The sequence below is a fragment of the Misgurnus anguillicaudatus genome, chromosome 16 (genome assembly GCF_027580225.2).
Source record: "Misgurnus anguillicaudatus chromosome 16, ASM2758022v2, whole genome shotgun sequence".
NCBI lineage: Eukaryota > Metazoa > Chordata > Actinopteri > Cypriniformes > Cobitidae > Misgurnus > Misgurnus anguillicaudatus.
In genome coordinates this window covers 2296631-2324408 of record NC_073352.2, presented here as the reverse complement: position 1 = coordinate 2324408, position 27778 = coordinate 2296631, and the positions used below count along the sequence as shown (strand labels likewise).

Below are 27778 nucleotides of genomic sequence, written 5' to 3'. Positions count from 1 at the left end.
GACAACACAAAATGTGTTAAAAAACACAAAGTGAGTTGTTCCAAAAAACACAGAGATGTGTCTAATTCAGGACAGCACGTTAAATGTATTGTCCTTAACTAGACACAACATGTGTTGTTTTAACACATTCGTTTTAAAAGTGTATATATAAATATATACAGTATTATATTGTACAAAAAAAATGTAAACACCTCAATCCTGTTTTCCTGGTTATGCAGCAGTATGATTTATTTTTAGTGGAGACTCAAATGAGTACCCCTTGTGTCTCTTATCTGATTCTTCTGGTGCACCCTAAGATTTGTTCTTACTAAAAAAAAAAGATTCAGTGACCGTGTCTTTGCTGTTTCATGGACATACATGTGTCAAAAAACAACAACAACAGATTGCATCCTCACTGACATACCAGCTTGTTTATGGCACTGTCACATGCTCATGCCTCTCTTAAACTCCAAATGAGAGTGGAATTATAGGAGAGTTACAAAGACAAAAGAAAATAGATGAAATTATTGTGAAAATTCATTATAATATTGGTCCTTTCACAGTCCCTTTTGTATTTACATATCATTTATACATTTGTCAAATCCAAAGCAACCTACAGACTTGAATACAAAACGCATAATATGACAACTTTACTTAGTATTACAAATGTAAAATATTTGATTATGTCTGCGGAGATCTTGTAAATATAATACAAGTTACTCTCTTGTCAGTATTTAGTTTAAAGGAACAATACATTTTTGATGAAGCTTTTTTTTGAGCAAAACATTTTTTCTTTTTTAAATATGTTATCCAGCCATTTGCACAAAATACTCAATATATACATGTACAAAACCACATGTGTTTTTACGACTGAGCACAAAACGTATTATACAATGCAATTTTTAACATGCAGCATATGTTATGTTGGTCAGTTAGGTTAGTGATGTTGAATGTTTTGGCCTTGATTGTAGTTCTGGACAGTTACAGGGTAACGAAGGGGAATAGCGATGCCCTGGCCTGGTTTCTCAAAGGCACTTATCAAATTCTTGACTTTTCGGAACAGACGTTTAGTCTGACCTGGTGCAGTCTGTCAAACAAAACAAAACAAAACAAAAACAATGTGGAAATAAATAATTATTTATTTGCCTAGATTACTACAATATTACTAGTGTATAGAAATGTACGTAAAAATGTAGTAATTCAGTTTAGTTTTAGTCATTCGTGTTGTTTAAAATGTGCTGATGCATAAATAGCAAGTTGCTCATATTGTTTTATTAGATAATCTATATGTGTATTTTACAGTGATTATTTGCTTAAAAAACACACCTTACTTAAATGTTCAAGTGATATAATACGGTACTAGAGGTATGCTTCTGGTGAAACGTTTAAAATAATTTTCTCACTCTCCTTTTTATTTTTTCATTATTAGAAAATAGTAAAATTACCAAAAAACATACACATACATATGACATATTATGCTGTGATACAATAATCCATAATCAATTGAAGTATCTTAAAATAGCCACTTTTTCTCTTGGTATTTTATAAACCAATCTTGAGGTAGACCCAGGGATGCTTTTAAAGAGTGCATTTATAGGAGGAGTGCATGGTTTTGTTCATTCTCTACATCTAGGTCATATGTTTGAAAAATATTGGTAACTCTTAACAAATAGTTGGCAATGCACTAGCTAGCATGAACTATCACTGAACAATTCTTCTACAGCATTTATTAATCTTAGTTCATGTTTAGTTCTGCAGAATGTACATGAATAACTGTATTGACATTAACTTACATTAACAAGAATGATTAAATATTGAAAAACTATATTGTTCATTGTTTGTTCATATTAGCTTATGCAATAACTAATGTTACTAATACAACCTTATTGTAAAGTGTTACAAAGTAATTAAAAGAAATATATATGAAAATAATATGTCAGCAAAAGCATTTATGGATTCAAGTACATGCTTACAGATCAAAATAGTTTAAACGTCATTTTGTACAATTACAATTTTACTTATCTTCTTCCCAAACTACTTTGGATTTTCTGAGATTTGAAAAAATGTAATGGTCTTGTATTAGGCCAATAATAATACTAACCTACATTGGTTCTTTTTTTTTAATATGCAACTTTAAATATTATAAATATGTATGAATTAATTTTTCTACAAAAACATGATGAGAAACATTTCCAGAAATATTCAGATAATGATAGCGTTTCCTAATAATGACCAATTCCTTTAATTTAGCACACGCTCTTTTTCTGTAAAGTGACATAGACCTTCATAAAGATCAAGAAATTATTTGTGTTAATGTACTATTTTAATGATGATATATGTTCTTGTACATGAGGTTTGATTCTCAATATATATTTTCTGGTTTTGCTTGCAATGTCTCCTACCTCAGCTGCCCAGGAGCCTGCTGTGTCCTGCTGGAGACGGTACGTGTAGACAAAGCCCTTGCACCTGCCAATGCAAAATCATACATACTGTAAGGCACAGCCGGTGAAGGCATGTCTGTGCCTGACAGGTGCTATGGTAGTATTGCTGTATGATAGTGGTATTATTATTATTAGGATCTACAGCACAGCATTCAAGTTTGATCTTTTTTAACTACTGACAAACTTTCTGTCTTGCCTGTACGTTCAAATACATATACATTAGTTAGCTAACATAACCCAACAATAAGCAATTTACTTTCACAACAATTTCTTTGTAAATACAAATACTCTACAAATGTCTACTGTTTGTTCATTTTTCTTTGTTCAACTGCGCACAGATATGTTAACAGATTTTAACAGATTGTTAACAGATTTTGAAAAGTGTAATATAAAATTAACATAACCTGAGATTATTAAATGCCGTACAATATGGTTAGTTTAAGTTAACTACTGCAAATAATTGGAACTTAATTGTAAAGTGTTACCAGCTCGCAACAAGAAAGCAGTATAACATGTTTGTAGTTGTACTGCTGATTTAACTAAACTTTTACTACACTTAAAAGTATTAATTTAAAACAAGAAAAGTGCAGAGATTTCCTAAGAACTTACAGAACACAGAGGCAATATACCCCAGGCACACTCTCACTATCTCGAATTAAATAGCTCCCATCTTTACCCACTTCACACAGGCGCTTTTCACACATTTCTCTGCTGATGGCCCCATGATAAACAGAAAGCAATTCCATTGTGCTGCATGCAATGTGTCTCACACAATCTCTAAAAGCATCTGCTATTTGTTCCTTGGGCAGGAAATGATGAAACCATGCAGGAAATACTGTTTTTTTTTTTTTTAGATAAGACTCACTTTCTGCAACATATTGGAAAACATCAGTTGGTGAATGGTAATTCAGATTTATCTGCATGCAAAGCCAACTAGCACGTAGTGTAGGTCAGTATTACAGATGATGTACAATTGCTGAGCAATTCTTGTCAGGAATGGCAGAACACAAACCCAAATACAGACAGAGGTGGGAAAATACTAGACTTTATTTAACAAAAACAGAAAAAAACAAAACCCACGAGGGGCCAAAAGAAACACGATAACAATACACTGAATAAACTAGACTTGACTCAAAAACAAACACTGAACACTAACTACAAATCTACACAAACTCAACCAGGTATATCAATGGACAAAGTACTCACAGGAAAAGACAACGGACCAACAACAAACACCAAACCCACAGACATTAAATAGGAGAACTACTGAGGGAGAACAGGTGAAAATGATAACAGGTAAGGGAGCGGGTAAAAAGTGACGAGACCCGGGAAATGCGTGGTCAGAATACAGTTTTTTTCGATTGCTAAATGACAGTGAGCACAACTGAAGTCACATGTGCAAAACTCTAACTACAGTCTGCACAGCAGCAGTTCATGTGGACCAAACTCTAGTTCGTTTTTCATTGGTTAAACACAGTTTTCAAAACTTTACACACTTATCCCATGGCTTTAAACACAACCTGCACAACACTGTGGATTTACAGCACTTTGTTCAAATGCTAACACACTGCTGTCAAAACTGTGAACCACACATTCAAAACAGAATTGATTTCAGCCTTGTGCCTTTCAAACACTGCTGATTGCAATTTCATATAAATAAAATTCCAATTTCATATATATATGTATTGGCCTGATGCTAGAGAGAGGCAGGATTAGCCCCTCATTTATTTGTTTGAATTACAATATGTACTTTTAGTTTCTACCTTTTTTTCTCATTCCATAAATGACTATTGAAGCAAACTGCTAATTTTTATTTACCTTAAAGAATTGTTCTGTTCTAAAAATTTCAATAAATCATGTGATAAATCAATCAATCAATAATTATTTAACCTGTTAGCTAGCACTTATATTTTTGAGCATTTTCTGAAAAACGACAACTCCAAACTAAAACATCTGCAGCTCTTAAACCCTATGGTCTATATTCATAATTCTGGTCTTGTTTGAAACTAGACACTTGACATATTGTTGCCTAATAGTCATAACAACTCAGAGTAGTAAAGAAACAAAGTAAAACAAGGTAAAATATACATTAAATGACTTCCGTTTTTCTTTAAATAACATTCACTTAGCAAAAAAGGTATGAAATGGTCATGTGAGACACCTGGGGACACCATATAGGTGAACTGAATGTCTGACCATGCTGTGATTCAAATTTGAGAATGATACTCCAAAAAATGTTGTTTCTGTGAGCTTTTATTTCAAAAAAGTCCAGGCGTCCTTTCAGAAAAAGTGCACTTGGAAACTCCAAATATACACATGATAACAATATGACATGATTATAAAAAGAAAATGAGTCAGGACTACATATTACATTATTTCAGTCAGGACCACTTAAGAATACCAAAATTATATAATATATTTATATATTATAACAAATATCTGAATTTGGCCAAAGGCTGAGGAATCAAGGGGCTCGGTTGTCATACTGCACCTTTAAGATGCATCCTTTGCATGTATCCCCCAGCCTACATAACCAACATTTTAGTATGCTACACATGAAAATAATTGAAAAGGGGTGCAATGTTGTGAAAACTGAGATATTGGAGGTGAAGGGGAGGTGGTGGGTAAAATTGTCTGTGCGACAGAGTAGCTACAGAGTGTCTGATTGACTGCTTAAATACTGTTGATTAAAGCAGGTGAGAGTGATTAAGCAGCTGAGCGTCAGCTGGAGTAGTTAGCGATCAGTGATCTGCCTGAACTACGCTTGAATTCCATCCGGTCACTCAAGCTATATTTCAGTCAGGACCACTTAAGAATACCAAAATTATATAATATATTTATATATTATAACAAATATCTGAATTTGGCCAAAGGCTGAGGAATCAAGGGGCTCGGTTGTCATACTGCACCTTTAAGATGCATCCTTTGCATGTATCCCCCAAACACAACAACGTAGTTGAGTGCATAACTTCTAGACTGCTTGTCTCGGAGTACGCGGCTCCTGGCATGTTGGGTAGCATACCTCAAAAGGGAATGCGGTTCCCTGATATTCATCAGATTTGGAATAGGCAGGTTCAGAGGAGAGAAATAAAATGAAGGACAGCTGAGGCTGACATTAGTTAATCATTAGTTAACGGACCCCCAACACAAGATAACGCGTGCAAGATGTTTCTTACATCTTGGCATTGTTGGAGACTTTTTACGTGACATTCACTCTTCTCAATGAGCAGCTACCGCTGCTTCTGTGGGCTCCACCCCCGACCCAAAGCATTCACAGGCGGTCTAGTCCTTGCGCAGCAGAGCAGAGTCTCTCCCAGTTGCAATCAGGGCAGGAGAAGTGGTTATCTATCTGCGTCCAGACGGCATAATCGTGCATGCGGGAAGCCAGAGCAGGCGGATCCCGCGATGGCTTACATTAATGGCGAGATATAAATATAAAATGGTCTTTGAATAAAATGAATCACTGTACATAAAATAAATGTACTTGAGGGAGCTGAGCAGCAGCACATTGATTTAGAACAGACAAACTGTACGGAGCTGACGCGTTAATGGGTTATTTACCTACAAAACAACGTTTCCCATCATTTATCAGTGTATGTTTTGAAACTGGACTGTTTGGCCATATAAACATAAACATACACACGTTTCGTTTTATGAGAACATAAGCAGATAAACAAACGAGAAAACATTTTCAAGCATTCATGTGTCTTAAAATAACATTTTTGACAGTTCAGAGAGAAAGAGAAACGTGAAATAATGTTGTAAGCCAGTGTAGTAAGAATGCAAATGTGACGTGATGACGTCACTGTTATGCAAATGACGCAATGACGTAATCTAGCAACATTTAGCGACTTTCCAAGCAAGCTTTAGCTACTTTCCATTGAAAATAGTTGGCAACACTGGTTTCTTATGCTTTACATGCTTGTAGAAGATGCGTAGAGCGACTGCCTTCGGGACGTTAAATCAAGTGTAAGACACGAAATGCTGTAAAACTATAACTGTCGAATTTTGAGGCAATCAATTAAAACAACATATATACACTGACACTGCAAGGTGACCTGAACGATTTATATCGAAATGAATTGGAACGAATGACGGACATACTCCTTGCTTGTAGTCACATTGGTCTAACGTACTGGCCTACTGCTGTAAATACGTAAATGTAAATATGGTAAAACTGCTAAATATTGCATGAAATGCTGTTAATAGAACATCCTGCTATACTGTTGATAAGAAAGTAATTGTTAACAGTGACATAGCGATTTTAGACTATTTTAGCGACAAAGATACTAAAGTGAACTTTTTTCAATGCGCATACGTGCACAAACTCAAAGCTCACGCACTGAAAAGCGCGTTCAAAGATCACGGAAACATAAGTTCTTTGGGCTTGACAGGAGATATACGCACAAATTATCTTAATACCTGTACGGAATGGATGTCTTCCGGCACTTCCACAGAGAGTATTGCAACATCTTCCGATTCCGAGCAAGCCATGGTAACGCCGAAAAGGGTAAGGAATAAAATTCTATCGATCGCATGAGTACTGGCTCAGTCTACAATCTGCTATGCAAATGTCTGTGCGACAGACTCGGTAAAAATGTCTGTGCGACAGAGTAGCTACAGAGCGTCTGATTGACTGCTTAAATACTGTTGATTAAAGCAGGTGAGAGTGATTAAAGGGAAACTTCACCCATTTGCATTAAGCTTTGTACCGTTAGAACCCCAGTCATGTTTTTGAATGGTCGTGCACCATTCCCTCAGTTTCCCCTGAGAGGGGAGAAATACTGATTTCAGTGAGGCACTTCCTTCTTTCAATGATGTAAAAATCGTCATTTTGCGTCATTGAAAGAAGGAAATCCTGTATCTCTATTGAGTGTGAAAGACTACAGACACTCATTCCTCATTTTTCCAAGGTGGGGGCTATGGGTGGGACCCACTCACGCTTCAGACCAATTACAGATAAGTGGGTGGGACTTACGAAAATATACGAACACAGACCGAAAAAAAACGACCAGCCGCCATCTTTATGCTAAGCTAAGCTAAACAGAAGTTGTGGAGCGAGCCAGAATTCATGTTACAATAACAGTGGAAGTTAATCAATATCACATGGAAGAGGGTGATTTTACAAGCGTGATGCTCTAATCCGCTGTTCATTGCACCTTTATGAGCCACAATACTGCAAAGAGCTGAGGCAGATGTAGGAACAGAAGCCCGAGGAGTAGGCCGGAGCCTGGGCGTCGGCTGGGTAGAGGAGCCCGGTGAAGAAGCAGCAACCATCGGCCTCTGCTGCGTAGAGAAGCTTGGACAGACTACTGTCTGTATTCTCGCTGTGTGCTTGCTTTATTACATTTCTGCATCAGATAAGGATATGGACGTTTGTTTGGTGAAGGTTTCTATGCAGGAGAGGAACTTTGCGCGCGTTTGGAACGTTTATTTCACGGACATGTTTCGGTTTACGAGCAGACGCGCTGCGGAGTATATAAGCTTGGACGGACTCGCGCCGTTTGCTTTCGGTTTAAAATTTATGGATCAGATAAGGATATGGACGTTTGTTTTGTGAATGTTTCTGGTCGCGTGCTTATTTCAAAGACGTGTTTCGGTTTACGAGCACAAGCTCCAAGAGCTGAGGCAGCGCGTCTGTGGAGATATTATGCAGGGGACGCGTTTGTGTGGAGGATGCAGGGATAAACGGACGTCTGACTAAAGTGAGTGTTTATATTTTCGTTGTTATACTAACGTGGCATTTATGTACACAATAGCATATCTGAGCGGGGTTTTATATGTCTATATTGTGAGAGCAGTGAGGCCAATAATAACACAAATGTAATTACAGTAAACAAGAGACAAAAAGAAAATTGGTAAAACTAAATAAACATTTAAAATGAATACCCTTTTTTTAAGTACTTGGAAAGACATTTGTACTGCGGATCTGAAACCGCACGTTACTGTTTGAATAAGACTTTGCTACACACCAGGCCAGAGTGTTATTGTGTGTACCACAATGTAACATCACGTTTAAAAGTAAATCATGATTGGTGTCAGTCAGACACAGTGGTGGTGGCTATTTTCTTTGTTTTACTAACGTGGCATTTATGTACATAATAGCATGTCTGAGCCGTGTTCCGAGTAATGGGAGTGGCTTGCAGAGCTGTGCATTGTGGTGCATAGTGGCAGTTGTAGTTTTTCATACAAATGTGCTCTAAAGTCACATTTTGTCTTTTCTCTGTCAAATAGGCACAAAATTCTACATTTATGTTACATTTTCACTACAAATATGACTCACTTTCCATAAAGATTAATGTTCCTATCGGTGAAATGGCCCTTTAAGCAGCTGAGCGTCAGCTGGAGTAGTTAGCGATCAGTGTTCTGCCTGAACTACGCTTGAATTCCATTTAGTCACTCAAGCTATATGTATATCAATTCAGAACTTCTCTGCCCACCAAAGCACATAGAAAAAACTATTTCAGAAAAAAACATTTGCACATTATAACAAAATACTTGCTATTTTGAATATGGTCGCTCATGAATGCACTCCAGATTCCAGTCCTCCTGTGTCAGCTGAAGTCCTGTTTTACATCACATCACATCACATCACACACACACACACACACACACACACACACACACACACACACACACACACACACACACACACACAAAGCAAGAGAGGATTTTAGTTTGAGTCAAAAGTTAGAGACATACAACTATTTGTATGAGAAACTATGATGTAATATACATGAACATAATACATATACACAAACACACACACATTACATGAATATATTTATTTATAATTACAAATGTCTTATGTTTGCCAAATAACCTATATTTCTCAGCTGGTAATACTCATATTTTCCACCACATATCTTATTTTCTAGTTTTTAGTTTGTATATTCTGTGCATTTGATTCATATAGCTATAAATATGATGCATTTATATAACATGTCATACAAAAACGAAACCATGTAAAACTCGTATATTAGTCATCTCCAGTGTTACTTTATAATCAAAACAGCTAACATGAAACAAGAAATGTAACGTAAATCAACAAAAGAATCCACTTACTTTATCCAAGCGAGCGCAGCTGAGCTCATAATCCGGTCCATCTCTCCTCGACGACGCGCTTTGTTTACATCCAGTCTTGCATTGTTGATCCGAGATCATGCTCTTTATCAACTTCTCCAAAACACTTTCAACACAAAAAAGTCATCTGTAGTCCACGATCCACAATGGAGATGTTATATCTAACATTTGAAGATGTTTCTCAGCGGCTCCGGAGAGCTTAGCCGGCTGCTATGCTACCCAAACAAACAAACGCGCACGGAGGGGGCGTGGGCATTTCTCTCCATGCGCTTCTGTAGATTTGCGCAGAAGTACACTTTACTGACGTAAGTTGAATCCTTGTAATCGTTTCATGATTGGTTACTTCCTCTGTCAATCAAAGCTTTGCTCACTATGCATTGGCTGGCTTTGTTTTGGTGTAATCCAGTCAAAAGCCTATGGTGAGCTGAAGGACATCTATCTAGGCAAATCATTGATCGCATGAGATTTTGAGTTGTCAAACCTTTTCTGATTGGACAAAACAGAAAAATAGGGCGGGATATTTATCTGAACAGTCTAACGAAGCAGGAAGAGATGGATTTTCACTGATAAAAATCGATATTTGATAGAAAATAAACCTGATCGATCATACTTAGCGGACGCGCGGATGTAAACAAAGGAGGATATTGCTGGATTTCTCACTATTTTTCATTGTTTTGGATTAAAACGTGGGATGCTTTTTGAAGAGTGGACCCTTACCTTGCAATGTACGTTGAAGTTTTTGGGAATTGTCAGAAATTGTCAGAACCATATGGCAAGCCATGTGAGTACCCACAAAATTTTTTATATGCATTCCGTCTGCATTTCATTTAATCTTTTCCACACCAGTGTATTGATTGCAAAAATAAGCTCAGAACATGAATTTGGAGTGTTTAAACTTTCAAATAATGCAAAGTTTATGATTGTTGATTGAATATTTGATGTTAAACAAAGTACAAAAACACGTAAAAACGCCCCCTAGGGCCCGCCGCCGGGCCGGTGCGTGTTAACAAGTTTTAAAGAAAAGATTACTTTGTATGAAGTCACTGAAATTGTTCAATCTGTTAGTATTTTGTGTATTGGTGTTTGATGTTAGTGTTTTTTCTCTCAGTGTGTTGTGAGTGACAGTGTGTGTTATCTCAGTGAGGGTTGTGTATTGTGTTTGGCTGCACTGAGCTGTTTTGAGTCATGTGTTAAGAGTTGTGTTGCTTGAAGTGAGTTTTGCAGGTGATATGTACAGTTTAGCTCAGGTGATTTTTGGTATTGCAGACTGTAGTTAGAGTTTTGCACATGTAGCTCCAGTTGTGCCCACTGTCGTTTAGCAATCGAAAAAAACTGTAATAACATTCGCTCAGTGTCAGGATCCCGAATGTTATTAAGTCTATTTGTGTGACACCGTCAGGAGTCTTGTCTTGTTTTTGCCATGTCTTTTATTTAATTCTTGTCTTGTTTACCCCCTCGAGGGAGTTTTTGTTTATTAATAAAAGTATTTTGAGTTGAGAGCTGTCTGCACTTGGGTTCATCCACCACCATCCCTGACAATTCTTCTGTGTATTTAAAGTTATCTATAAAAATTAAGCTTAGTTTAAATAATTATTTCGTGAAATTACAGATAATTGCTTTAAATATCTCAACAAGTAATGTTCCACAAAATACACACAAGATATTTTTTTAAATAAGGAGGCTAGCTTTTGAAATACTTATAATAATTATATCATAGTTGTTCCTCTGGGTTTTAATTATGATATGTGTCAAGGACTAAAATCATCCTTATAAAGATTTGGAAGAAACAAGACAATAATCAGGATTTAAGCACATCAAAGGACATGCAACACGCACATTATAGAGTACCTATAGAGTAGTATTACATCCTTTATTTATCCAAAGGGTCTTGAGTTTTATCAGATTTATCAAAGACAGATCAGCTGTACCGCTACTTTAGAAAAAAGCTGAGCTCCTGGAGGCGTACTGCGGGCGGAGCTGTCAAGAGCAAGCAACACACACAACATTATCCAACTATTTCTGGATAACTTATGATTCATAACATGTCCATGACGTTTGCATTTTATGCACTTACAGACCAATTACACACAATTTGCTGCAGTTTTACTTACCACCTGTGACTCATGACCTGCTTGGGACTGCCCCATTTCAACGAAAATCCAGGGCCCAGATAATGACTTGCACCTTACTTTTTGCACTGCTTATGCAACTGATTCAGTGATATACAATAATGTGTATTGAAAATGTGAAGTAGCAGAACGTTTTCTGTGATGGTTGGGGTTAGGGTGTGTGTGTGTGTGTGTGTGTGTGTGTGTGTGTGTGTGTGTGTGTGTGTGTGTGTGTGTGTGTGTGTGTGTGTGTGTGTGTGTACCTGGTAATTATCACGTTGTGGGTACCAATTGTCCCCACAAAGATAGGAATACCAGTGTTTTTATGACCTTGTGGGGACATTTTGAGGTCCCCATGAGGAAACAAGCTTATAAATCAAACAGAATGATGTTTCTTGAGAATGTGAAGTAGTAGAATGGTTTCTGTGATGGTTGGGGTTTGGGAATGGGGTAGGTAAGGGGAATAGAATATACAGTTTGTATGGTATAAAATGCATTACGTCTATGGAATGTCCCCACAAAACATGGAAACCAGAATGTGTGTGTGTGTGTGTGTGTGTGTGTGTGTGTGTGTGTGTGTGTGTGTGTGTGTGTGTGTGTGTGTGTGTGTGTGTGTGTGTGTGTGTGTGTGTGTGTGTGTGTGTGTGTACTATAAAAATAAAGCTTTTCAGTTGAAAGGCTGTTTACTGTATTGCGCAATACTTTGAAGTTACTTAACCGAAATGTCCAATTTACTTTTAATAGAATATGCTTAAAAGCTCATTATAGCGAAGATCATACCTAAACATATGCTGTATAATGATAGTTTATAATATGATTCCTATTGGAAATCGTATTGATGCTGTATACTAATATTTCACTAGTCTACTTAGTGTCTTCACCAAACAACACAGAAATTGAATTCATAATAATCACTATTACAACTCATGAAATTATGGATTTAAGTAATCTTTGTACTTGTATTATATGAATTTATATAATTTTTCTTACTTTCATTTTATGTCACATTTTTGTATATGCGTGTATATATCTGTGATTGCAAAAACAAAAAGAAGCAAAAAAGCAGTCTAAAAAACTTTCCGAAACTTGTAAGAACCTTGACAAAGTGCATTCCACACACTAATACTTCATCATACGTCCAAAAAATACTTTGCCAACGTTTAGCATGAGGAATCCAACTCTTAAATAAACTGTGTTAATAAATCAGAATGCATGGAATACCATTAGACCCCCTTAGTGTTACGCAATATGCCTGATAGTGAGATCAACCTCTTGTACACTGCCTGCATCTCAGACACAAGACACTATTGCAGAATCACAATTGTATTGGGGGGGACAAGTTACTCATTTATTTATTTGTTCATTTTTACTGATTTACTGCTGATTTACTCAAAGGGCAGCTGGCAACACTGTCACGACTGTAACCATCTTAATCCTCATGAGAGTAAGGAACAACCTTAGACCCCCCAAGACCTTTAAAGGGGACATATCATGAAATCTGACTTTTTCCATGTTTAAGTGCTATTGGGTCCTCAGTGCTTCTATTAACCTAGAAAATGTGAATAAGATTAACCCAGTATCTTGGTTTTGTTAAACAATTTTCTGCAAGCATGTGAAAAAAAATGCTTGCAATTGAAATGTGGCTCCACTTCTGATGTCAGAAGCGGATAATACCGCCCCTTAATCTGCACTATCCAACCACATCACTGCCATTTAGTGCAGAGATCAGACCATTTGCATTTAAAAGGACACACACAAAACGGCACAATTTTGCTCACATCGACAAAGTGGCAATTTTAACATACTATAATAAATTATCTGTGGGGCCAATGATTTATTTAACATCTTTAAAAAGACTTGTAAAATGTCCCCTTAAAAGGAATACTCTGGCCTATAATGAAAATTACCCCATCATTTACTCACCCTTAAGCCACCCGAGATACATATGAACATCTTCTTTCAGACGAACACGATCAAAGTTGTATGAAGAAATGTCCATTCATCCTTTACAGAAGTAATCCATATGGCGCCAGGGGGTTAAGAAATGACTTTTGATGGTAATTGATGCAATTTTGTAAGAACAATGTCCATTTTAAAAAATAAACTATAATAAATAGCTTCCTTTACACATTCATCAGATAGTAGTGTAGCATACGGTGTGTAAAAGCTGGTGAAAATAGAAGTTGATAATTTTGAAAAAATAAATGGAAAACTGATAATTATTGATAATCAGTGGCCACAACATTTTTCAGCACAGGTTTGTTTCCCACCGTTAATATTTTGTTTGAATAAATGTAGCACCATTGGGTGGCTTGCAGTGCTGGTGCGCCTTTGCAATGTTGTCGGCTAGGGGAGGACAACCACCAAAAAGCAAGTGACTGATACTTCCTAGTGTGAGGCAATGTATTGCTATTTAAGAACATATGCTTTTATTTTTGGCACAGTGTCCTCTATAAGTATTGGGACAGTAAAGACAAAATTTCCCTATTTGTTGTGGAGACAAAAAATTGTTCGATGAATATGAGCCAAAAGAACTTAATGTTATATTTTATTAATATTTGATTAAGTTTCAAGACATACATGCTTTACCAACAAACAACAACAACCTTTCCTCCTGACACATGTGTGTTAGACTCAGACTGCTGATACTACACAATCTCTAATCTTCATGTGTGAATGATTAATGCACCAGGACATAGTTAATAACTTGACACTTGTCAGACAATAGTCTCATTATGATCACATTAGATAGAAGAAATAACATACAAATGTGTTCATCCATTGCAGTGTTTCCCACAGGATTTTGAGGAGACTGTGGTGGTGATGACGTCACCCGCTAATTAGCATAAATGTGATGTCATCATGTCGTGTTTGCGTTTGATCTAGTGTTGGCACCTGAAATATGTTTCACTTCTATCCTTTGATCTGTATCTGTATTTGGTCTGTATTATATATCAAATAATATTTTAAGCCGAATTAAGCTGTTTTAAATAGTGAAATAAAAATGTAAATGGGAATCATGAAAATTCTATTTGTGGGGGCCAGTGTTGATTCTGTGGTGGGCCACCACAAATAAATCAATGTATGGGAAACACTGCATTGAGTTGATGAATTGTGTATTTTAAAACAGGTGAAAAATAAAATATAACATTCTGTACTTTTGTACTCATATTCACCTTTTAATATTTATACATTTCTTGACTCCACATCAAACAGAGCCTTTCTGTTCCAATTATTAAGAGTTGCTGTATGTTCATTTGCAAAGCAAAATCAAACTCAGATGACTTTTAAAGTCTATGACTTTAAATGCTGACAGCCCTGTCGAACTAATTATTTCTTATACTATGCCTCCCTCAGATGGCCAACCATAAAACTACAGCTTTCATCTGAGGGTTAAATGTTGATCTTTTAAATTTGCTGTTAGCCTCCCTTTCATTTAACAATGTGACTTAGTGTCTCGTTTATACAGAATCTACATATCTACATTTATACAGAAGATATAGGCATATTATTAACAATGGGGAAAATACTGACATTGGCATGCTTACTATGTATTGTGCATATTACCTGTGAACTGTTATTGTTGCACTGTTATTAACAGTTGCTTATGAATGGAGCTGTTAAAATTCATATTTTTATACAATCCAATTCTGCCCACTGATCAATTCAATTACAAAAGTACAGTTTATACATTGGGTAAAATAAAAAATCTTGTTTTTTATTATGTTTGCATTCTGCTGTGGTTTATTTGTCAAGGTATATGTTGGCTAAATGAACCTATAAGTGCCCCCTCACTTTTGCCCAGGCCTGGCCAAAAAGAAATTTTCAGCCAACGCCACTGCCCTATTCTACACTCTAAAAATATTGGGTTGTTTTTAACCCAGGCTGGGTAACTACTGGACAGAACACATTTCTGGGTTAAAATGACCCAAATAATGGATTGTTTTACCCAACTGCTGGGTTATTCAACCATGTTGAAACAAAAAAAAGAAATGTGTTCTGTCCAATAGTTACCCAGCCCTGGGTTAAAAGACACCCCAATGAGTGATTTGTGGTAAGATGGTCAATGCAGTGGCTAACTGATAGCAAAAAAGGCAAAACTCCAGAAAGTCCAAGGAAAAAAACTTTTATTTAGGTGCCAATGCAAACTATCACTTGAAAAATTAACATTAAACAAACAAAACAAAATAATAAAACAAAGGAAACTTAAAAGTAAAACTCAACACATAATTAACCACAAAAAAGGGTTTAAACAAATCGTTGGCTACTGTTCCAACAAACACCCCTCTCCCTCTTCACCATTTTCTTGGTTCTTTTATACTCTTGGTTTCCGCCCTTCACATTCAAATGGACCAATCATAACACTCCATTTGTTATAAAACTATATTTTACACATCACAGATTTTTCCATTTACATGGAAGGTTTGCATGGAACTAAAGACATTATCCTTTATTAGATCACCCGAACATAAACAGACAACACATTATACTCCATGCATGCTTAATTGGGTATCTCCTCCCCTTCAGGATGATATAAAACTGGCTTCCTGTTCGCCGGCCACTCCTTTTTAGGCCTTTCCAGCACTGTTAAGACATAGAAACATTTACATTACTACACAAACGTGTTTGATAGATTTACCTCTACATTGTATGCTTAATGTTGCTAGCAGTTAGCATGGAATGTGCACCTTCCATGTGACTGCCTCTAAAGCAAAACACAAAATAAAGGACTTACCAAACTCTCTTGTGTATTTATTTAACATGAGCTTTGTATACTACATCACAGTATTAATAAGGTGTGTTGCCATTGCATGTTTTTCTTTTAAAGCTACAGTGTGTAAGATCTACTACCATCTAGCGGTGAAATTCTATCAAGACAACCAACTGAATATTACTTTCTAGCCCCCCCCCCATTCTGAGCGCGTTTTAACTCCTAGGGTGGTCGTTTCATGACAAGGTTAACATGGCTTCCATTACAGAGCAAAAGCAATGAAAAATAACTACAATTTACAATGTCCTTTGCCTGTGATCCGTCATAGCACACAGATTTATGTTAATCATGGAAAAAGTCAGATTCTCATGATATGTCTGTTTTTAAATCATATACAAAAAGCAACCATAAACGTAATTTATATACTCCTTTTCCAATGCCGCGAGGAAAAATATCCTAGACGTAACTTAGTGTTATGCACAACCATGCTATAGTTAGCCAAGCGACTATAAAACTTTGAGTTTACACCATAGACTGTATAGATTTACTGTATAGATTTTTTTTTTATTTATTTTTTTTTTTTTATTGCAAGCTTTTGACATTGACAGGGATCAGATACAATTGCCATACCTGAGCCAAACAAAGTGCCCCGGTGGTTATACAATCAGGTTTTCTTCAAAGAGTACAGTAAAGTACATAAAGGAAAAATGGGGGAAAGAGAAAAAAAAAACGCAGCATAAAACATACAAACATGTTATATCACCAATAGGTAAGCATTCAGTCTTTCCATGCCAGGTTCTGTAATCCCAGCTCTAACGCATGTGACTCTGCCATCCCCAGATAATTGAAGAAAGGGTCCCATATTTTGTAGAATTTAAAAGGTTTATCTTTTAGAGCTGTTGAGAAGGCTTCATATGGAACAAGGCTTCTGGCCATATTAATCCACTGTGTTATTGATGGAGCTCGATCCGTTATCCAACAAACGAGTATACATTTGCGGGCACAGTGAAGTAAAATTTGAAGAAGGCAGGTTCCTTGAGATTTGAGTGGGAGTTCTCGGTTCATACCAAGCAGACATGACTCTGGTCCAAGTTGTAATGTGCAACTGAATATCTTTTCAAGTTCCCTCGAGACGCCCATCCAGAATTGTTGTATCATCGAACAGCTCCAAAAGCAATGGAAGAGGGTTCCTTCTAGTCTTTTACATTTATTACAGAGGTTGGAGAGTTTTGGATTAATTTTGTGTCTTTGAGCTGGAGTCACATGTAACCGATGAACAATCTTAAATTGCATTTCCCATGCGGAGTTGTTGGCCAGGTAGGAGGGCATCTCACATACAGCTTCCCAATCCGCTGGCTGAATGTCTTCTCCAAAGTCCCGTCCCCATAGCACTCTGGTTTTATCTGAGTTTTCTGTGTTTGCTCTTATCAAGATAGAATAAAATATCTTGGATGCAGATCGAGATGAAGTGAGTTTATTCAATTGTTCCTCAATTGGAGACACAGAGAGACCATTTGGAAAAAGTCTGAGATTTTTCGTGAAGAAGCTGCGTATTTGGTGGTAAACCAAGAAGAGGTTCTTATTGAGGACATATTTTGTAGTGAATTGTTCAAAAGTCATAAACTGTTTATTCTCCATCAGATCTCCTATGACATGAATTCCTTTGTCTTTTAAGCGTAATAGACCATCATTCATCCCCGGAGGGAAATCTGGATTGTTATGCAAGGGTGTGAGTGGCGACAGATGGGAATCGAGTCCTTCCGTTTTACGTACTACTCTCCATACTTTGATCATATGTTTAAGAATGAAGTTATCTTTAGTTAAAGTTCGCTGTTTATTGTAGATTCTGCACTGCTCCACGTTGAGTTTGGGTCATTCAGATGCCATTCCAATATAAAACGGAGTTGAGCAGCAAGCTGATATAGCTTAATGTCAGGTGCCGCTAAGCCTCCACAACTTCTCGGAAGCGTTAGGAAGCTATATCTCAATCTAGGTCTTTTTTTCCGCCATATAAAGGAGATAATAGAGCCCCATAGCTGTTTAAGTGCTTTGTTAGGAATAAGGACAGGTAACATTTGGAATGGGTATAGAAGGCGGGGTAAAATATTCATTTTGACCAAGTGGATACGACCTAGTAATGATAAAGGAAGGTTGCACCATCTGTCTAGGTCTGATCTGATCTTAGCAAGAATAGGGACAAAATTGCTTTTGTATAGGTTTGTCAGCTTCTGTGTAATCTTTATACCCAGGTACACAAATCCCGCAGGAGACCACTTAAAGGGATGAGAGACTGTAGGGTTGTGGGAGTGTGATTTACTTAGTGCCATTGCCTCTGACTTCGAGAAATTTACTTTATACCCAGAGAAGGAACCAAAGTGAGAAATTGTATCAACAAGATGTGGAATTGATTGTTGTGGAGACGCGAGGTAAATGAGGATGTCATCCGCGTATAGCGAGATTTTATACGTTTTCTCTCCCAAACTAATTCCTTCAATGGACGGGTTATCTCTAATGGCCGCAGCCAGCAGTTCTATGGCCAATGCAAAGAGCAGCGGCGACATTGGGCAGCCCTGCCGAGTTCCTCGCGCTAGTGTAAACTTGGGGGATTTAAGACCATTAGTGATAATACTCGCCGTGGGGGAAGAATACAAAATCCTAACCCATTTAATAAATGTATCGCCCAAGTTAAATTTAGAGAGTACTGAGAGCAGATATGGCCATTCGACCCTATCGAATGCCTTCTCAGCATCTAGTGAAATCACTATTCCAGACTTTGCAAACTGGTTTGAATGTTGAATTATGTTAAAAAGCCTTCTGATGTTATGAGCTGAGGATCTGCCTTTAACAAAGCCTGTCTGGTCAGGGTTGATTATTTTGGGAAGAATTAACTCAAGATGTGGCTAATATCTTTGCCACAATTTTCGTGTCCACATTGAGCAGAGAAATAGGGCAATAAGAGCCGCACTCCTCAGGGCATTTGCCCTTTTTTAGAAAAACACATATGTTGGCTTCTGTCATGGATTCAGGAAGCCCGTCCGAATCGAGTGAGTACTGTATCATTTCGTGCATTAGGCCCCCCAGCTCCATTTTAAATTTCTGATAGAATTCCCCTGTAAACCCATCGGGCCCTGGTGCTTTACCTTTAGGAAGGCTATTAATACAATTCAAAATTTCACTGCGTTCAATCGGTTTATTTAACATCTGTCTTTGTTCCTCCGTTGATTCCCCCAAGTTTAAACCAGCTAGGAATTTGTTCATATCATCACCCGACAGAGGGCCAGATTGGGATGAGTAAAGTTTTTTATAAAATTCCCTAAAGATATCATTAATTGCTTTGTTATCGTGCTGACCTTTGCCTTCTTGGTCTTTGATACTGGATATGACCTGGGCTTGACACCGATTTCGCAATAGATTGGCTAGATATTTGTTAGGTCTATTGGCATATTCGTACATCCGCTGTCTAGCAAAGAACACAGATTTTTCAGCTTTATTTGTGAGAATTGCTTCAAGGGCGGTTTTAGTGGTGTCTATCTCCGCCAGGAGCACATCCGATGGGCAAGTATCATGTTTTATTTTGAGACCGTGAAGCGTAGCGTCTAATTTTCTCTGATCTGCCAGCTGCTTTTTTTTCTGGTTGGAAACATAAGAGATAATCAACCCCCTAATATAGGCCTTAGCAGTGTCCCAAAGCAGATTAGGAGACACCTCCGGGGTTTTATTGTCCAAAATAAACAATTTTATTTGCTCTTTAAGATAGGATTCAAAATTTGGGTCATGAGCAAGCCATGGTTTGAATTTCCAGGAGGCCGGGTAGAATATTTGGTTGGACATGCCTAACCGAAGAAAGACGGGCGCATGATCCGAGATTACAATGTTGCCTATGTTGCAGTCTATTACATTTTGGAGTGAATTTTTGGGAGAGAAAAAGTAGTCTATTCTGCTCGCAGTCTTATGGACGTTAGAAAAAAATGTGTATTCTCTGTCTCCGGGGTGCAAAGCTCGCCAGACATCCACCAAGCCAGTTTCCTCACACATCTCATTTAATGCCTGTGCCCTGTTCGAGGGCTTTTCATTAGGTGTTGACGTCCTGTCAAGTTTCGGTTGCAATGTGCAATTAAAATCCCCCGCAATTACACTATGTTCACATTGCCATTCAGCAAACTTAGAAAAGGCCTGCGTAATTAAATCATTGGATTGGATAGGGGGAATATAGACATTCATAAGGGTAATGGGTTGTCCCGCCAATGTAGCTTTAAGTAGGATAAACCGTCCTGATTTATCGGAATAGGTATTAATATCCGATAGTGGCATACATTTGTTTATGAGAATAGCAACGCCCCTACTTTTGCTAGTAAATGACGAGCTATAAACTTGTCCCACCCAGTCTCTCTTTAATTTGACATGCTCACTGTCCGTTAAGTGTGTCTCCTGCAGAAATGCAATATGAACTTGTTCCTTTTTTAAATAGTTTAAAATCTTTTTTCTTTTTACTGGATTTTTAACACCCTTCACATTCCAGCTACATATGTGTAATATTGTTTTATCCACCGGCATAGTCGAGGGGTTAGTTAGTATACCAACTGCGCCAATGTACGAGGTGCCCTACCGTGTTTTGAAATGTAATTGATCTGCTCAATTCTGGGAGATAGGAAAGGTATATCCATAATATTCGAATATACAGCGGTGACATGCACAGTATTGCGTAAAAGAGAAAAAAAAAAAAAAAAAAACGGAGAGAGGGGTGAAGTTGTGTTGCCCTGCATGTCGAACATAGAACTATTTACATGTACCAACTTACAGACATTTTTAGGAATAGACAAGGGAAGTCTGACGCTGGTCAGTTTCACATTTGAGAGCAATAGTGAACACCACTCTGCCTCCTTGGAAACATTGCATTACCGAAGCTTGTTAGGAACAAACAATGAGTGCACGGTATTCAGAAGGAACACCGTAAGATGGAAAGGTGTCAATAGATTGATCGTCAGTTCGCTGAGACGGCTGGCCTTCTACATACTTATTTTTCCTTTTTATATTTCCTTTAAACATCAGTCCCCTTAAACTCCAACAAACAGTTATTCTCTGACTGCTGATAGATTAATTCCCAACGATTAGAACAGTTGCATTCCTTATATAAAAGCAAAAGAGCGCAGAGGTGACAAGATTAAGTCACAAAGAACACAAACAAACTAATACCGTATCATTCAGGCCTCTCCGAAGCGGTTTGGGCCAGGAATAGTTGTGGTTAAGGGATCGGGCAGGCCATCCAGGAAAGACTCGACCTCTGTTGGTTGTTTAAAGAATTTTCCGCCGCCGTTGTGTTGTACTCGAAGAGTCGCTAGATATATCATAGCAAAGCGGAGTCCCCGATCACGGAGTCGTTTCTTCGCATTTCCAAAGGCTTGTCTTTTCCTCACTATGGCCGCAGAGAAGTCTTCAAAGATAGAGATATTGTGGCGTTTGTATACCAGCTGACTCGCGGTTCTTGCGGCTTGTAGAATGCGCACTTTATCTTGGAAGTTATGCAGCTTCAGGATCAGTGCCCTCGGTCTTTCACCTGATATGGGAGGACGCGAAGGGACACGATGCGCGCGCTCTATCTTCACCTGGTTGTCCTTGAAGTCGACATTAAGCAAATTGGGCAGCCAGGTCCTGAGGAACACCACCGCATTCGTCCCCTCCTCTCCTTCAGGTAGGCCCACAATTCGTAGATTACACCGCCTGCACCTATTTTCCAAGTCATCTATCTTTTCCAGAGCCACGTCTAGCTGTTTCTTCAGCCCGCTCAAATCCGCGCTTGCTTTTGAGACCGTGTCTTCCGCCGCCGATATTCGCGTTTCGGCTTCGGTGACACGGTTCTCCATCTGTTCTACATGTGTCGCTACCGCAGACAGTCTCTCTAGCACTGGATCAATCTTGTTGTCCAACGCCTTATCGACGCCTGCGAGAACCTCTGCTGTTATTTTCTTCACAAACGCGTCCATGTCGTCTGGACTCAGAAGAGCGTCCGCCATTTTCGGAGAGGAGTGCGTGGTAAAGTTTGTTAATTCTCTATTCCGAAGTCTGTGACCAGAATTAAGTTGTTTCTTAGACATGTCTTGTCACCCCTACATATATTTTTAGTTCCCTCGAAGCAATATAGAGTTTAAGGAGGAGGATTTTCGAAGGCTTTACCGGAGCTCGTCGTTAACACTGCTACTCCATTGAATGCGTCACGTGACCCCCCCTACTGTATAGATTTAAACGAATATGCTGAATTACCTGTGGAGAAGATAGAAAGCAGGCAACTTCATCGTCCCTTGAGCCTCATGAGCTGTTTCCACCTTGGAAAACAATGACTTTGGTCATCTCTTTTTCGCTCCTTGGCAACTCGTTTTAATGTACTCGAGAATAGGTCTTCAAAAGGCTTTCAAATCTGCCTCAAATCAAAGCATTAGATTGCGAGTTCCTCAGGGTGTGCAGCTGTTTCTCAATCCGAAGGCTTTCAGCCTACGCAGCCATAAGTCATCAAGCCTGGTTTATTTAAGTTAACTGAGCATTACATTAACAAGTCATAGGCATATTACATCAATTTACGATTAATCAGAGCTGTCTCACCATCACATTGTCCACTACAGGAGCACAGGAGGAGAAGATGGCCTAATAGCATGGAATACAAGATAGCATCAAATACCCTACCATTAGATGACTACAGAACACAGTGTAAATAATGATATATTTACCTTAATTACTATGACTTTTATCATCAAATGCCAAAGTGTGGAGATATAGCCATTAATCTTTCGAACGTTAGGCCACTCTCTATGTCTTCATTATAATAAAATATATTTAAAATATATTTACTTAGACATGTGCAAGTTATTAAGAAAGAGAAAACAAAAATCGTAGTAGTAGTTTTTTTTGGTGTATTGATTACTATGAGCAAAACCATGGTTTTACTACACTAACCATGGTTTTTTGGTTTTAAATGTTAATTTTCGTAAGGGTCACTGCAGTTATACTCTAAACGATTGCAAACCTACAGCTGTATTTTATGTCACTGCAGTTGTACTACTTTTGTACTGCAGGTTCACTGCAGTTGTACTTCAAAAGATTGCAAACCTACAGCTGTATTTCATTTTACTACAGGTTCACTGTAGTTGTACTTTGGTGTACTGCAGTTATTTTTTGTAAGGGATGTCTATGTGTATGTATGGTTAATGCTATAATTGTCATTAAAAGTTTAATGTTTCTCATGATCATCGTCTCTTCTTCATCCTCCACCAGCACACCCGTAACAAAATAACACACACAAACACACACACACACACACACACACACACACACACACACACACACACACACACACACACACACACACACACAAACATGCACACACAATTACAACTAACCACTGCAGCTACTATTTATAGTTTTTGCTTTATATTCTATTCATTTTGTGCTCTTGTTATCACTTGTGTGTATTTATGTGTTTTCCAATGTTGAGAGCAGTCAGTGAGAAAACGTTTTACTGCAATTTTTAAAATACTTATTAGGATGTTGCTGGAATCAGTATAGCCAGAGACCAATGGTTTTCCAGTACCAGTGCTGTGAGGAAGGATGCTACTGTAGGCCTATCAGAGACAGGGAGGAGTGTGGTAGAGGTAGGAAAATAATGTGACACATAAATGTACTTTGGGATTGTAATTAACTCTACAGTACACATTTGACAAAAGCCTAATAATGTCTATGTGTAGGTACATTTGATATTAGTTGTACATTTGGTCATATTAATGGGGGTTATTTTTTAAAATGAATTCCCCTATAATTGTTTTATAAGCACATATTTATTCAAAACAAGAATCAGGCAAAGCATAGAACAAGTAGTGATCCAGATAATGATGACACTCAGGTCCATCATCAAGTTGAGGAAAAAGGGCAAGCAGAAGAGGCAGAGCAAAGAATAGAGACAGAGCATGCAGTAGGGACAGTTACAGAACATGAAGGAAAGGCAGAGCATGCAGATAAGGTAAAGCACGCAGTAGAGACAGTTACAGAACACGAAGAAGAGGCAGATCATGCAGATAAGGTAGAGCATGCAGTAGGGACAGTTACAAAACATGACGAAGAAGCAGAGCATGCAGATAAGGTAAAGCATGCAGTAGGGACAGTTACAGAACATGAAGGAGAGGCAGAGCATGCAGATAAGGTAGAGCACGCAGTAGGGACAGTAACAAAACATGACGGAGAGGCAGAGCATGCAGATAAAGTAGAGCAGGCAGTAGGGACAGTTACAGAACATGAAGAAGATGGAGAGCATGCAGATAAAGTGGAGCATGCAGTAGGGATAGTTACAGAACATGAAGGAGAGGCAGAGCATGCAGATAAGGTAGAGCACGCAGTAGGGAGAGTTATAAAACATGACGGAAAAGTAGAGCACGCAGTAGGGAGAGTTACAAAACATGACGGAGAGGCAGAGCATGCAGATAAGGTAAAGCATGCAGTAGGGACAGTTACAGAACATGAAGGAGAGGCAGAGCATGCAGATAAGGTAGAGCACGCAGTAGGGACAGTTACAGAACATGAAGGAGAGGCAGAGCATGCAGATAAGGTAGAGCACGCAGTAGGGACAGTTACAGAACATGAAGAAGAGGGAGAGCACGCAGATAAAGTGGAGCATGCAGTAGGGATAGTTACAGAATATGAAGGAGAGGCCGGGCATGCAGATAAGGTAGAGCACGCAGTAGGGACAGTTACAAAACATGACGGAGAGGCAGAGCATGCAGATAAGGTAGAGCACGCAGTAGGGACAGTTACAGAGCATGAAGGAGAGGCAAATCACGCAGATAAAGTAGGACATGCAGTAGGGACAGTTACAGAACATGAAGGAGAGGCAGAGCATGCAGATAAGGTAGAGCACGCAGTAGGGACAGTTACAGAACATGAAGGAGAGGCAGAGCATGCAGATAAGGTAGAGCACGCAGTAGGGACAGTTACAGAACATGAAGAAGAGGGAGAGCACGCAGATAAAGTGGATCATGCAGTAGGGATAGTTACAGAATATGAAGGAGAGGCCGGGCATGCAGATAAGGTAGAGCACGCAGTAGGGACAGTTACAAAACATGACGGAGAGGCAGAGCATGCAGATAAGGTAGAGCACGCAGTAGGGACAGTTACAGAGCATGAAGGAGAGGCAAATCACGCAGATAAGGTAGAGCACGCAGTAGGGACAGTTACAGAACATGAAGGAGAGGCAGATCACGCGGATAAAGTAGCGCATGCAGAAGAGGCAGAGCACAGAATAAAGACAGAACATGCAGTAGGGACAGTGACAGAACATGACCGAGAGGCAGAGCATGCAGATAAGGTAGAGCATGCAGTTGGGACAGTTACAGAACATGAAGGAGAGGCAAATCATGCAGATAAGGTGAGCATGCAGCAGGGACAGTTACAGAACATAAAGAAGAGGCAGATCACGCAGATAAAGTAGAGCACGCAGTAGGGACAGTTACAGAACATGAAGGAGAGGCAGATCACGCAGTAGGGACAGATACAAAACATGATGGAGAGGCAGAGCACGCAGATAAAGTAGAGCACGCAGTAGGGACAGTTACAGAACATGAAGGAGAGGCAGAGCATGCAGATAAGGTAGAGCACTCAGTAGGGACAGATACAGAACATGAAGAAGAGGCAGAGCACACAGAAGAGGCAGAGCACACAGTAGGGACAGTTACAGAAGATGAAGAAGAGGCAGAGCACGCAGATAAGGTAGAGCATGCAGTAGGGGCAGTTGCAGAACATGAAGAAGAGGCAGAGCACACTGTAAGGAGGACGAAGACAGAGCGGAATCCATTTGCGGATGTTTATTAAAACAAGCCAATCTAGCAAACAAAAGATAAAGTAGATCATGCAGAAGAGGCAGAGCACAGAATAAAGACAGAGCAGGCAGTAGAGACAGTTACACAACATGAAGGAGAGGAAGAGCACACAGAATAGGCAGAGCACACAGTAGGGACAGTTACAGAAATGAAGGAGAGGCAGAGCACACAGATAAAGTAGAGCACGCAGTAGGGACAGTTACAGAGCATGAAGTACAGGCAGAGCATGCAGGAGAGGCAAAGCACACAAGAGACCCCCAAGATATTAACTGGTTCCCACGGCCTAAATCAGAAGAACATGACTTGTTTTTCACATACCATCCCAGACAAACGTCCAAAAATCCAGTTGTGAAAAGAGTATTTCAGTGTGAGGATGGCACAAATCAGAAACGGCTGACATACTGTGAGAAGAGGCATATGTTATATTGTTCAGTTTGTATTGCCTAGCCCTACGCAAGCCCTGTGATAGTCGCAATCCATTTATTATATGAATGAGAGATTGGAGGCAAATCAAAAAAGTTTTGTCCACAAAAATTGTGCAGAAGGATAACTCTTGAGGGCCAGCAAAGCAAACATAAACTATTTAATTTGTGAACACGGGATGTATATTCTTTTAATTAGCAAGTATGACATCTGCCTGCAAGAACATGATACGGATGCAAGAAGAGCAAAAGGCTACATCATACTGGAGGGAAAGGCAGAGAATCCCTTCTCACTTTGATTTCAATTCCACTTCCATTAAAAAAATCTATTAGCTGTGAAGTGAAACAAGCTGTAATGTTCTCTGTGCAAATAAATACAACACCAGACATCTCTGAAAAAGACCAATGCGTAGTTATCCTTCACTATGTGAATGATGTTGTCCATGAGTGACTCGTTGCTGTTGTCAGTTGTGAGGCATCATCTGGAAGGTATTTTAGTAAGTTACTTAGTTAAATAGGTAATTTATACACTACAACTGAACATTATGGCGCTTTTCCATTGCATAGTACCCCACCGTTTGGTTTAGTTTAGTTTGGGTCAGGTCAGCTCACCTTACTTTGGCGTGGTTAGCTTTTCCATTGAGTTTAGTATCACTTCGCAGTGGGAGGGATTATAGGCTTGTCGTTATATTTATGCTGACTACTGCTGTGACATCATACCAGTGAGAGCGTTGTTGTACATTCCCATACATTAATTTATTTCTCAGTCTGCCACAAAATTAAAATTGGCCACCATAAATAGATGTTTGCACATCACGTTTATAACTACCTCTGTCTCACATGACAGTTTCTGTTCAAACACCCAATCCGTGGCGTCAGTCGATGGAGCTCCGCTGAGCCTCATTCAAGTTGCATTTAAGCATGTATAATGCTGACGTGCACGTCGCGAATGTGCTGCCACAAACTGCAAGTCTGGAAAAAACTGTTATCGTGTCCCGGATTCTCAACCTGTGGATGTTTTTCATCGCTAAAAGGGTGTTTGGAACCTTATAGCAGAACACAGATAACATGTTTGCTTGAAACAGCGCAAGCTAGCAGTAAGCTAAAGCTAATATTTACATTATAGCAATGACGCTTCTCTCAGACCAATCAGTGACCTACAGTGTTTTCGCGTCACGTT

General features: G+C 38.7%; 1 protein-coding gene across 1 annotated transcript; it reads right to left on the bottom strand.

The window, feature by feature from the left end:
* Positions 1-209: 209 nt before the first annotated feature.
* Positions 210-3201, bottom strand: sh2d1ab (SH2 domain containing 1A duplicate b). Its single transcript, XM_055178239.2, has 3 exons — positions 3030-3201; positions 2382-2445; positions 210-1066 (listed from the first exon to the last, which is right to left on the bottom strand). The coding sequence occupies exons 1-3, from the start codon at positions 3164-3166 to the stop codon at positions 917-919; spliced, it is 351 nt and encodes a 116-aa protein (XP_055034214.1). The 5' UTR covers positions 3167-3201; the 3' UTR covers positions 210-916.
* Positions 3202-27778: the final 24577 nt, after the last annotated feature.